Source organism: Pelodiscus sinensis, chromosome 1, assembly GCF_049634645.1.
Source record: "Pelodiscus sinensis isolate JC-2024 chromosome 1, ASM4963464v1, whole genome shotgun sequence".
NCBI classification, from domain to species: domain Eukaryota; kingdom Metazoa; phylum Chordata; order Testudines; family Trionychidae; genus Pelodiscus; species Pelodiscus sinensis.
In genome coordinates, this window is record NC_134711.1 from 289,061,127 (window position 1) to 289,074,297 (window position 13,171).

General features: G+C 46.0%; 1 protein-coding gene across 5 annotated transcripts in view; it reads right to left on the reverse strand.

Annotated features, from left to right (window-relative positions):
* The window catches only part of LOC102446047 (RCC1 and BTB domain-containing protein 2), a 52,306-nt gene extending 39,806 nt beyond the window's left edge, over nt 1-12,500 (reverse strand). For 2 of the 5 annotated variants that reach the window (XM_075919042.1, XM_075919043.1), the window contains exons 1-3: nt 12,343-12,499; nt 7,687-7,752; nt 152-310 (exon numbers count right to left, since the gene is read on the reverse strand). In XM_075919042.1, the coding sequence (XP_075775157.1) occupies nt 152-310; nt 7,687-7,752; nt 12,343-12,444 (327 nt within the window). In that variant the 5' untranslated portion in view covers nt 12,445-12,499. Of the gene's footprint in view, nt 1-151; nt 311-7,686; nt 7,753-11,568; nt 12,078-12,342 lie in introns of those variants that run through there. The other 3 variants (XR_012900669.1, XM_075919041.1, XM_006122972.4) reach the window with 3 other exon arrangements.
* Nucleotides 12,501-13,171: the final 671 nt, after the last annotated feature.

Here is a 13,171-nt window from a genome sequence, read left to right on the forward strand (position 1 = left end):
ACTTTCTTTATTCAGTAATTAACGTATGGTTCTTCTCCAGGGTCTGTGATCATAATTCTGGTTTTTCTGCCAATCTATCTTGAATTAGTAATGATTTACAGAATATTTACAGAATACTATTCCACTAATACAAACGTTCTCTGATAATTACCTCATCATTTTCAGTTGCATACAACACTTCATTACCAGCACTGCCAAATACACAGGCTTGACGAATTAACTTCAGTTCTTCTTGAGAGCAGAGAGCAAAAATTGGCCATTTTCCAACATCCAGCATCTTCAGGGCTGATAAGAAAGTAGCTTGTATCACCTGCTGAGATTAAAAAAGTGATATCAGCTATTTAGAAAAAAATAAAATGTTCAACTTTGTACAATGAAATGGCTAAATCCAAAGAAAAATTAAACAGTAGATAAAAATAGTATCCCTTTCTTTGCCAGCCACAAACAAAACTTTTATCTTATTTTAAAAGTATGGGGAAAACTCCTCAGAAATGGGAACTGTGGGTATCTGGACTTACAGCTGATCTGCAGTCAGTGATGCTGCACAAAGTGGTGATCTCTTTTTTTGAGTTGGAAAACAAGAGAGTCCTCTGGGAGCAAGGAGCTTCCCACTGAGCCCAAAGGGGCCACTGATATGAGTAAGGTACTGGTGTGGCCAGTAGGTGCCACACCAAGGACCTCCATTCTGGCTATGGAGTTCATGCCATCTCTGGTAGCTGTATTAGTCTACGGGTGGCCTTCAGACTTCTTCCAGTGAAGTAGAATGGAAGGATGAGAATCCTGACTCTGAAGCAGAGGTGTCCGAGGATCTCAGAGATGCAGAATGAGCAATTCTGGAGGAATCAACAAGCAGTTCAACTCATCCATGACCCAGAAATGGAATTAGCTTTGGCTCTCTTGTTGTAATCAGCACCACTAGTGCTAAAGACAAGGTAATGCCTTGATGTTGAGGGTGGTGACAACTTCCATGGAACCATCTGCAGCATCAAATGAATTGGTGCTAAGGAAGGATCCAGTACTGAAGAACCTTGTACTGGCTACAATATTGTGTCTATATCAACCCCCAGAAAGGGTGCTTCCTGGTACAGTGCCAAAGGGCCCAAGAGTTCAGTCACATTTTCTACTGGAAGGCCATCGTGGGCACCAGCCTCATGAAGTCTTGAACCAGCAGTGAGGACAGAACCGAAAGGTAGAGGATAGGGACGTAAAGTCCCATTTAATCAGTTAACCAGAATCCCCCCGAGCTGGTGGGTTTCCAGCCCAACTAGGCTAGAGTGGCTTCTCACCCACAGAATGGCACGGTGGACCTGGCTGGTGTAGAGCAGACCCGTGAGCAGAGTCTGATCTGGCCAGGCTGGGCTGAGCATGCTACTTCGCTTAGGCCAAGCCTGCCACATTGCCCCATGGTTGGGTGGCTGCTCTGGTCTGGCCGACTCTGCTGCAGGAAGGGACTCCTCGGGCCAGGTTGAGCCCACTGCACCGTGGGCAGGGGACTGCTCCAGCTGAGCCGGGCTCACTGTGCTGCAGATGGAGGTGGGTGGCTGCTCCAGCCCAGTCAGGCCACTGGTTAACTGGTTACCGGCACATGCCTAGTAGAGAATGTCCATCACATCCTGCTACACCAACATTACTGAAAGTCAAAAGCCAATAAGCGATCCCCTGAAAACAACAATGGAATTATAGCTGCCAGAGTCAACATCCTGATTTTTTTGGTTTTTACTAAGCAGCATACAAGATATAGCTCTACAATCAGCTTACACCCCTGTACTTTTTTTGGGACCAGCAAATATTTTAAATAAAATTATTTCCCACTGTGCTGAGCTAGAACTGGTTCTGTGGATCATAAGCATACAAAGGGAATAGTTTTGTGTCTCAGGAAGTGTTGGTGTGATGGGTCCCTGAAATGGGATGAGGAAACAGAATAAGGGCAAGAGGTGAAATGGATGATGTAATCAAATTTTATAAACCTTCCAATATCCATTTGTCTGATATAAGCTGCTTCCATGCAATCTGAAAATGAGAAAAATCATCTTCAAAAAGAGGGAGGGAGGAAATGGATAAATTAGTGCATTTATGGCTTCATGATGTGCATCTTCCAGATCTTCAACTAATCTATCAAAACTGCTGTTGTGATAATGAGGTTTATTGAGAGGTAGACATAAAGGAAGTAGGCAGTCTCTTTCTCTGGAATCTTGATTTCTCTCTGGGCTGTCCCGTAGATCTTTGATATCCAGAAAAACTCGATAGGAGAAAAACTGAAATCCAGAAAAAATGAGGTGGTATCTCTGCACCATTTGGGACCTATGAAATTTTCATTTATTTGCAGGTGTGTAAATTCCAAGGGACCTTAAGGTGGCCTTGGAATCAGTTGGAGTGTTCACAGACTTGTCAGTGGATTTAGCGAAGAGTTTTAATCCATCAAAAGGGAGGTTTCTCAACCATATTTTGGACCTCTTTGGGAAAGCCAGAGATCTAAAGACAAGATACCCAATGCACAACAGCTGCCATGAGAACAGTATGAACTAGATTGTCTGCCTAGCAAGAGTGAAAAACCAGGACACACTTTTTTCAAGGGGTGGAAGTATAGTTACTTACTTAAGACAAAGCCCCTAATATTGGGATGTCTAGTTACCTAGTGTTTCATTACTCCTTGGTGTCTATGGAAGCTTTGAATAGGTTCTAGTCATTAGCTGAACTTCAATAATAAGCCTCTGGAATTATTTGAGATGTTCAAACAGAAAATGCTCAATACGCGTGATTAACTTAAAATTATATTTTGCCACAAGAACATTTTGCAATCCTAAACTGAAAAATAGCACACGAGTAGCTCTTATGGCCAAAATGGTTGAGGTATTTTTGGCCCTTACCAAATGTTCTTTGTTTACTGTGGTGCTCTCTGCCATATTCATTTACAGAGTTAGATAAACAATGTGAATAAAATATTTTTGACAGGGACATAATACTTTTCAATCAGCACACTTGCATGGTGATATTGTTGTATGGGACTGCGAGATAGTCTTGGCAGGATCCAAGGGAAATTCATTTATCAATAAAGCCACTCAAGCTGAAGATGTCTATTGCAGGATATGTAGGAATTTGTGCTGTGTCTCTCAGATCTCTTCTAAGGGATTTGTAAGGAGTCCACACTACATTTAATTCTTGAAACTGGAAGGCAGAGCAGTCATGACTGCCTCATCTGGAGAAGATGAGGAGATATTTGTTTGCAGAGTAGCCTCATCTTCTCTAGCAACTTGTTCTTCAAAAAATCCCCTCAGCTGAGCTAGAGGAAGAGGAACAGATGGAGTAGGAGACTGTTTCCCTCAGTGATCCTCACAAGAAATGCTAGGAATTTTTGAAAACTGCTTTTGATAGGCAACCTGAGAATTCCAATGTGGCCACTTGATGGGGTTCATGTGGCATAGGACATGGCATCTAGCATTGGTCAAACCAATGAGAAAGGGTACAAGTTTGTCTCATTTATGGCTACTCTTTCCTTAAAAATACCAGGATGGCTGTCCCCCTTTTGGTAAGTAGAGGAATGCTGCACTGAGTCCTGGGACTAGAAAGAGAACGTCTCATCATAGAAGGATTCCTGCCAAACTCAACAGGTGACGAAGAATCAAACTGAATTAGGAAAAAGTTAACTTTCTCTGATTGTCTCAATCTCTGTACCCAAAGAGGTTCAGTAACTCATTAAAAGAAAACACTCTGTGCCTTCTGAAAGAAACAAATGGATTTAAGCTGACACTGAACAAAGTTCTACAGTCAATACAGTCTAGACTGCGGGGGTTTTCCGGGATACACATTTGCTCTTCCGCTTTTTTTTGCGGAAGAGCAAATGTGCTCTTTCAGAAGCTCTGTCTTCCTCGGTCTACAAGGAAGAAGGGATCTTCCAAAAGAGGGGGATTTTCCAAAATTTGGCCCAGTGTAGAAGGGCCAAATTTCAGAAAAGCCTCTTCCGAAAAAAAATTGGAAAAAGGTATGCAAAATGTGGAGCACATTTTGCGTACCTTTTTCCGACAAAAAGGTGTAGTGTAGACCTAGCCTGAATCTGTTTCGGTGGGTCCAATATGATAGAGGTCACTGCTGCCAAAGATTACTGCTTAGAGGGAGAGGGGCATTGAAATAGCATGAGACATCTGTTTCCTCACTGGTACCAAGGTAGTATAAGTGATTTGTTTAGTACCAAATATGGTGAGGAGTCTGTAAGTACCACCTTCATAGCGGTAGGAGTCTTCAGCAGCATAATCATGCTTGTGGAGTACCAAGGACATTTTCACTTCGAAGGATATTAAAAAGTGCTTTTTTTTGTAAACGTGTAACTGATAGGACTGTCAATTAGTGGGCATTAATGCCTGTGATTAACGCCGGGCAGAATTAACACGTTAAAAAAATTAACGCACATTAATCACAGAGGGCAGAAAACCAGCATTAGCTGCTCTCTCTGGTAAGGCGCAGTAATGCAAACTGCCACCAGAGGGCGCATGAAAAAATGAAGCAGCAAGAAAGGGGGAAAGAACCCTGAAGCCCTCCCAACTCTAAAAGAGAAATAAACAAGAAGCAAAGACCCTGACACCCATCCCTATCCCCTCCCAGGTGACCATATTTTTTTAAAATACAGCAGCCTGGAGAGTGGGGGACTTGCCCAAGCTGTCCCCCCCCTTCCCCAGCAGGGCTCACCCAAATCACCGTTTCTCTTTGCCTCCTGGGGTTGCGACTGACCCTACCCCACATCTGATTCTGGGGCTGAGTTCCCACTCCCAAACTCTGCACTGCCCATGGTGGGGGGTCTATGACCCCCCCTCCGCCCAGGGGCTGACTCCTCCCCTGAGCTTGGGGACTGACCCCCACCCCTTAGCCCTATACTACCTGCAGTTGGGGGCTGAGCCCCCCCCAACTCTGCACTGCCCCTCGCAGAGTCTACCCTCTTCGGCCCTGTGCTGCCCACAGCTGAGGCTTAGTTAAAAAAGAACTCTTTTGAATAGGACACAAATATACTGATTATATAGAAGAATTTAAGTTCAGCACTACAATACTTCACTGAGATAAACTGAAGGGTTTTTTTCATAGTGTAAGTGTTTTATAATAAAAAAATAAATATAAAGTGAGCAATATCACTTTGTATTAGTCTGTGTGCTAACTTAAATCAATATATTAGAAGATGTAGAAAACATCCAAAATATTTAAACAGACAGTATTCTAATTATTGTTTTACAGTGCGATTAATCACGATTAATTTTTTTAATCGCACAATTAATCGCAATTCATTTTTTTAATCACTTGACAGCCCTAGTAACTGATTACATTTTCAGCAGTTATATGCTGCCTCCCTCCCCCCACTGCACGGCTGTCTCTGTATCAGAGGCAGCAGCCGGAGGCAAGGGGGAACGTGGGAGTTGGTACTTGCAGGGAGCACTGCCTCATGCCTACTCCCTGCTCCTCCCCACTGTCTCTTATACAGAGGCAGCAGTGTGGGAAGGTGGGGGGGCTTGCATGTAACTTTAAAAATTAACTGATGAGCCTGGGCTCATTCATTAACCATTTAAACATGAATACTAATGCATCACTATTCACTACTGAGACATATCTGGTATGATGACCCTTAAAAGAGCTAGATGCAGAACCAGTACCAACTGAGACCGAAACCTTACCAGTACCCAGAAAAGAACCTAAGATCTTTAGCATATTCTTATCTCAAGGAGACCAAGGCTTTTTTGAAGTAGGCTCCTTGGAAAAATTACTCCAGTCTTCTTATATCATCCAATGAACCCTTCTGTGTGAAAAAGGTGCAGATGCTATGTTCACTTGTAGGTAGGTATACAGGGTGTGGGGGCTCTTGGTCTGAATCCAAGTTGGGAAAAGGGAATGCTCCATAATCAGGAGTTCATGCCTTATATCCTGATTTTTCCTAGTTCTGATTTTAAATGCTAAGCAGATAGTTCACTTTCGAGGGTTAAGAATATTCCCCCAAATAGCAAATAACTTGTGGGCGTCCTGTCACTGACTGGGATAAACTCCCAGTAGGTGAGGCAGTGCTTTAGACTTGGAGATACTGGCATACCCCAAAGATGAGGAGGATCTTGAGATAGAACACCTCAGAAAAAAGAAGTATGAAACAAACACCCCACACAAAATGAAAAATATAAAAAGCAAATAACTGCACTAACTAAACTTAAAGGTAGAAGTTAAATTTTGAACAATAGAAACAAGCATGCTAAATGTTCCATCCCAGGCCCTGGCTGTATGGCATCATCCATCCTAATACCACCTGCACCTCTGAATGTAACAGGGGTTTACTTTCTTAGGGTTCTTTCCTGTCTTCTCTTCAATACCCCACATGGCTCCCTTTTATACCAATTTCTGGGGCCAACACCCCCACCTACGGGTGCAGCAGCGATCTGGCTGCTTCCCTCCAATTCGGTAATGTGACACACTGCTATATACTGTTATTTAGTCACAGTTGAGTAAGGATGTGTTACCATTTGTGTTATTATTTTAATTCTTATATGAAATCCCCATTTTCCCACTTATTGTAATTTAATTCCCTAATACAGTTGTTATCTTATTTTAGAGTGTCCTTCTTTATTTATACATCACACTGGGAGGGTACTTTGAGGGCTTACTCCAACCGAAGATAGATGCAGGAAAAGGGGCCTGCATCCTCTGAAACAGGGGACCCCCCTAATATAAGGGGTCTTTTTTTTTAATTTTCTATTTTCTTAGTTGCCTTTGCCCCTAAGTAGCAATCTGATTTTAACAATCCATACAGAAACTAAGTAGCCCAGTTTTCTCGCTAGGGCTATGTCTACACTGGCGCGTTCCCATCCAAAAACTCTTTTGCGGAAGAGTTCTCCTTCAAAAACTCTTCCAGAAGACAGCATCTACACTGGCATGTGCTTTTGCGCAAGAGATGTACTTTTGAGCAAGAGCATGCATGCCAGTGTAGACGCCCTCTTGCGCAAGAAAGCTCTGATGCCCATTTTAACCATAGGGCTTTCTTGCGCAAGAAATTCATGTTGCCTGTCTACACTGGCCTCTTGTGCAAGAACAGTTGCACAAAAGGGCTTATTCCTGAGTGGGAGCATCAGAGTTCTGGCGCAAGAAGCCCTGATTTCATACATTAGAACGTTGGTTTACTTGCGCAAGAACACGCGGCCAGTGTAGACAGGCAGCAAGTTTTTGCGCAAGAGCAGCTGCTTTTGTGCATGATCGCGCCAGTGTAGACACAGCCTAGGACAGTTTAAAAAAACCCCACTATTATGCTTCCAAATTTAAGTGTTTTATTCAGTTTCACACTTCTAGGATGAAAAAATGGCAAAAAGAAAATTGTCACACATCATTGCAGAATAATAAGTTGCTACAGGTGTGTGTTGCCAAACCTCTAGGCTGGAATGAATTAGCGTGGAGACTTATGCTAAATGTAAAATGATTCTGTAGACCAGGGGTGCAAATCAAACTACTTAATGAAAATATATTGTTCCTCTGTTTAATGTTCTCTTGACTCAGTAAGAACATTAACACTTATGAGAGAAATGCTGCTTATCTGAATTCTTGGTCTTGTAATGCTCTCATTACCTTAATTAAAGCACTATTATACTGCAGCCAACTAAACGTCTTTATCTATAAGTAATGTGCCATGATGTGCACAATACAAACTCATATACTGTTGTGATGCTCAACTCTGACCTTGGTAGTGACTCCATGGGAAACAGGAGATTCAGCCTCCATATGGACTTGATCCTGCAGACCAGCCTGAAGAGAAATAATTTTGGTTACAATCACGATACCATATACCTAGTAACTATATCATATAGAACTGTCTGCATTTCAGTTCAACTAAATATGTGTGTGTTGAAAAGGAAATCAAAGAATGGACAAACTTCTCAACATTTGGTCTGTAAAATTACAGAGGGACTTTGGCCTGCTACTCTTCCACTGAAAAGGCCATTTTTCAAAACTGCCTAAAATTGGCTTAAGATAACTTTTTAAAACATTGCATTGAATATTCTCTGACTAGTTTTTAGCCCAAAGGTGATTTAGAAAGAGAAAGTGGCAAAATTTTAATCTGTTTTTCAGTTAGGCTCTGGGGGAGGGGGCAAGCGCACAAAGTTTCCTCCGCCCTACCAGGAGTATGCAGTGCTTCTAAGCACCTTGTGCTCCTTGCAGGGCGGGGATAGGACAGAGGAAACTTTGCATGCTCCCCCCACGTCCAGGCCACTCAGGGCTTGGGAGTGGGGGATCACTTGAAGTTTCCTCTGCCCTGCAAGCAGTGCACAGCGCTTAGAAGTACCATGAGCTCCTGGCAGGGCAGGAAGAGATTTCACACGCTCCCCCGCCCCCAACCCGATTGGCCTGGGGGCAGAAGGGGGAGCATGCAAAGTCTCCTCCTACCTCAGGGCATAGTTACCTAGGGAGAACCTCTGGGGAGGGCAAAGACTTCACGTACTCCCCCACCGTTAGACCAATCATGGTCCGTAGGTGGGGAAGCAGGGAAGCTTGAGGCCCCACCCCTTCTGGTGCAGGCCAGGGCCACTTCAAAAATTTCTGAAGTGGCCCCCAGCAAAAAATTATTGCCCACCCCTGCCTTAGAGATAAAAATGTAGATGATATCATGAACCTTTGTGGGCATAACCCACTTCTTCAGATGAATGAAGCAAGGGGTCCGGGATACAAATAAATAGCAGAAAAAGAGGGGATGGGGAAGGAAAGAGAAGGAAAAAAATCTTATCAATTAAAGTGTCCATACTAAATGAGGCTAATAGAGTGGCCTTAAGTGCCCAGAACTTAGCTTTTGATGTTATTAGGTTGCTGAATGTGGCAGCCTATCCAGTTCAGGTCTTTGTTCAAACCCTGATTAAAGGTGTCAAATTTGCAAATGAAGACAAGTTCCACAGCTTCTCTCTCTAGCTGGTTTTTGAAATTGCTTTGTGATAGTATAGTCACTTTTAGATCCATTAATGTGTGCCCATGCAAGATAAAATGTTCCCCAGCAGGTTTCTGTGTGTTAGCATTTCAAATATCTGATTTGTATCCATTTATCCGTTGTCGTAGAGACTGTCCAGTTTGACCAATATACACGGCAGAGGGGCATAGTTAGCACTTGATGGCATAGATCGCATTAGTGGATGTGCAGTTGTATGAGCCTCTGATGTGGTGGTGGCTTATGTGGTTAGGTCTTGTGATGATGTCACTTGTATAGAGGTATGGACAGAGTTGGCACCATAGTTCATTGCAGGGGTAGGTTCCTAGATGAGTATGGTGGAGGTATGCTGTGTGGTTGCTGGAAAGAACTTGTTTCAGGTTAGGGGATTGCCTGTAGGGGAGGATTGGCCTGCCCCACAACCACTGGTCCAAGCCACTTCCCGCAGCTCCCCTTGGTTGCAAACAGTGAACCAGAGCCAATGGGAGCTGCAAGGTTCCATGACCACGGTACTGGTAAGTAAACACACTGGAGTGGCCAGTTAGCAGCTTTCTCAAAGTGGTTTCATGGACCTCTCTAGTCTGGTACTCTCTTGACTGGCAATAGCCATGGTCTGGCATGATTTTAGTAAGTCAGATGGCCATTTACCAAGGGGGTGGCCAGGTTTCCTGTGGTCACATCAAGTTTGTTTACAGCCACCTAGCCTGGCTTTAAGAACATAAGAATGGCCATACTGTGTCAGACCAAAGGTCCATCTAGCTAAGTAGCCTGTCTTCCAACAGTGGCCAATGCCAGATGCCCCAGACAGAGTGAACAGAAACAGGTAATCAAGTGAATCCTCTCCTGTCATCCATTTCCAGACCCTAACAAAGGGTATGTCTACACTACCACCCTAGTTCGAACTAGGGTGGTTAATGTAGGCAACCAGAGTTGCAAATGAAGCCCGGGATTTGAATTTCCCGGGCTTCATTTGCATATTTCCGGGTACCGCCATTTTTAAATGTCCGCTAGTTCAGACTCCGTGCCTGCGGCTACACGCGGCACAAACTAGGTAGTTCGGATTAGGCTTCCTATTCCGAACTACCGGTACACCTTGTTCCACGAGGAGTAACGGTAGTTCGGAATAGGAAGCCTAATCCGAACTACCTAGTGCCGCGTGTAGCCGTGGGCATGCAGTCCGAACTAGCAGACATTTAAAAATGGCGGCACCCGGCAATATGCAAATGAAGCCCGGGAAATTCAAATCCCGGGCTTCATTTGCAACTCTGGTTGCCTACATTAACCATCCTAGTTCGAACTAGGGTGGTAGTGTAGACATACCCAAACAGAGGCTAGGGACACTATTCCTACCCATTTTGGCTAATAAGAATTGATGGACCTAATCTCCATGAATGTATCTAGTTCTTTCTTGAACCCAGTTAAAGTCCTGGTCTTCACAACATCCTTTGTCAAGGAGTTCCACAGGTTGACTATGCGCTGCCTAAAGAAAAACTTCCTTTTGTTTTAACCTGCTACCTACTAATTTTAGGGATGCCAGATGTCCGGTTTTGTACCAGACAGTCCAGTATTTGAGCGTTCTGTTCGGGAAACAAACTGAGAAAATATAAATGAGAAAATAATAAATGTCTGGTATTTTCTAAATAAGATGTAAAGTAGATTGTGATGTAATGTCAAGTGTGTCCGGTATTTTTGTTGAAATCATCTGGCAACCATAACTAATTTCTTCTGGTAACACCTAGTTCTTATGTTAGGGGAACAAGTAAATAACTTTTTCTTATTCACTTTTGCCATAACTGTCAGGATTTTATAGACCTCTATCCTCAGTTTCCTCTTTTCTAAGCTGAAAAGTCCCAGTCCTTTTAATTCATATGGCACCCATTCCAATCCTGTAATAATTACTGTTGCCCTTTTCCGAACCTTTTCCAATGCTAATATATCTTTTTTGAGATGAGGCAATCACATTAGGGATGTAAGCGACTATTTGACTACCTGATAAGTCTAGGTGGTGTCTCTCCCTTTGAAACGTACAGGAGCCACCTCCACCCCTCCTGCTTATCGGGTACTCAACTAGTCGCTTACATCCCTAGCACAGAGCAGTCTAAGCAAAGGGACAAGAATACTTCGAGTATAAATTATTCCATAATTGCCCATTTAAGGACTTGGTTAGTATTTTCCTCAAGGATCTTATACTGACCAATGCAGAGGCAGATGGGCTGCATGGACCATGGCACTGATAAAGTATGGTAATTCCTGTTTTTTCTAGGGATGTTAAATTTCGATTAATCAGCTAACTGAGCAGCTGAACGAATTTCCATCGATTACTTGATTAGTCAACAAGGGGCGGGGCACTCGCTAACCCACCTGTGGCTCTTACTACATTGAAAAGGCAGAGGTGCAGGCAGGGACTCAAACAGGGCACAGCAGTCAGACCAGTGGGAGTAGGGACTGCATCAGCCCCTGCTCACGCCATTTCCTGCTGTGCCACTGCCTCCTCTGCCACAACCATGCTGGGGGGGGGACTGGCTTTGAAGTTGGCTCCCCCCAGCACCAGCTCCTGCTCTCCCCTTGCTGTGGGGGAAGTGACTAGTTGAGTAGTGACTCAACTACCCAATAGCCTCTGCTTATCAGGTAGTGGACTGGTCACTTACACTCCTAGTTTTCTCCCCCATCTCTGATCCTGGACTCAGAGGTAGCAGCAAGATCACAAAACGTGTTTCCATATGACTGTCAAGAAAGCTTTGTCCTCTTCTGATGGACTAAGCTGAGCTATTGTTATCCAGCCCTTTGCGAGCTTCAGGCTGCACCGCAGCTCCACAACTGGGGCCATCTGCAAAAGCCTCCCTCGTATCACAGCTGGGCCATGCAAGCCTGATCCTAGCTGCCAACCCCAGTGCGAAGTCTCAGTTCCTAGCTCCAAAATCTCAAATGGGCAGAGGCCCAGCACTGGCTCCTCCACGCTGAGCCTGCAGCCACCTTGCACCCCAGGGCCCGCCGCGCACACGGGCAGGGGCCTCCTGGCCTCCACCCCACGCTGCGCCTTCGACCTGGGAAGCGGTTGGTTCGCAGGAGCGAAATGCTCCTGTCAGGCAGCGCCCCGCCCCTCGGAGACACGGCGCAGCGCAGGCCAGAGGCGGCTACGCCGCAGAGCGAAACAGGCTCTACCCCCCTCCCCCCATCTATCTCCAGCACCGGCCCTAACCCAACCCTCCCCTCCCCTCCCCTCCCGCCACGGCGGCCGTTGCGGCCCCCGCCGCGGGTGGCGCAGCAGCGGCCGAGGGGGCGGGGAAACGTTCCCCTCTGACTGAACCGTAACGGCCTCGCCGCGCCCCCCGCCCGTAGAACGGCGCGCGCGGGTTCCTCTCGCCTCAGCCCAGGCCGGGGGAGGGGGATGAGGTGCCCGCGACAACCCCCCTTCCTCCTACCTTCCTCCGGGCGGCGGCGGCGGCTCCTCCCTCCGTCCCTGGGAGCCGGGTAGGTGCCGCTCCGCTCAGGCGCCTCGTCGGCCCGCGGGAGGGAGGGCGCATTGGCACCTCCCACAGGCCGGCGGCGGCAGCGCCTGAACCCCCGCCCCGCCTGCCGGGGCATCCAGCAGCCCGGCCAAGAGGTGCGTGAGGGGCGAGGGGCTCGTCCGCCGGCCCAACCGCGCCTGGGGCAGGACTTTCCTAGCCCCGGCTCCCGCAGCCCTCTGGCCCTGTCTTAGAGGCGTCCCCCGGGCTCTGGAGCGCACTCAGCGCCTCCGAGAACATCCCCAGCCCCCAGGGTCGAAATGGCGGATGAAGCACCTGTCAGAGGCTCCAAAAGGGGTCGGGGACCACACGCCGTGTATCCCCCCTCCCCAAACAAAATGCTGCAGGATGCCATGGAAACAGCATTGGTAACAAGGAATGGGTGGAGCAGCGCCGTGGGGTGGGGTGTAGGGCAGGCACAGGTAAGCCACAAGATGTGTAGGTACCTAACCCTCCGATTTAGGTGCCGAAGCCCCAGCTCAGCTAGTCTGTAGCTGCAAAACCAACTAGGAGTCCTGTGACACTATAGAGACTAACAGATTAAAGTTTATACCCCAACAAAGCTGTTAGTCTCGGAGGTGCCACAGGACTCCTCATTGTTTTTTCTTTAGGAACCACACACTGACAGGGAGTCACTGAGGGAACTTTTGCTGTAATAATTAAGTGCTAAGTGCTTATGTTTCAGTATCTGAACACTAAAGTGCAGGACTGGAAGGGAGCTTGAGAAGTCATAGGCTAGTCCATT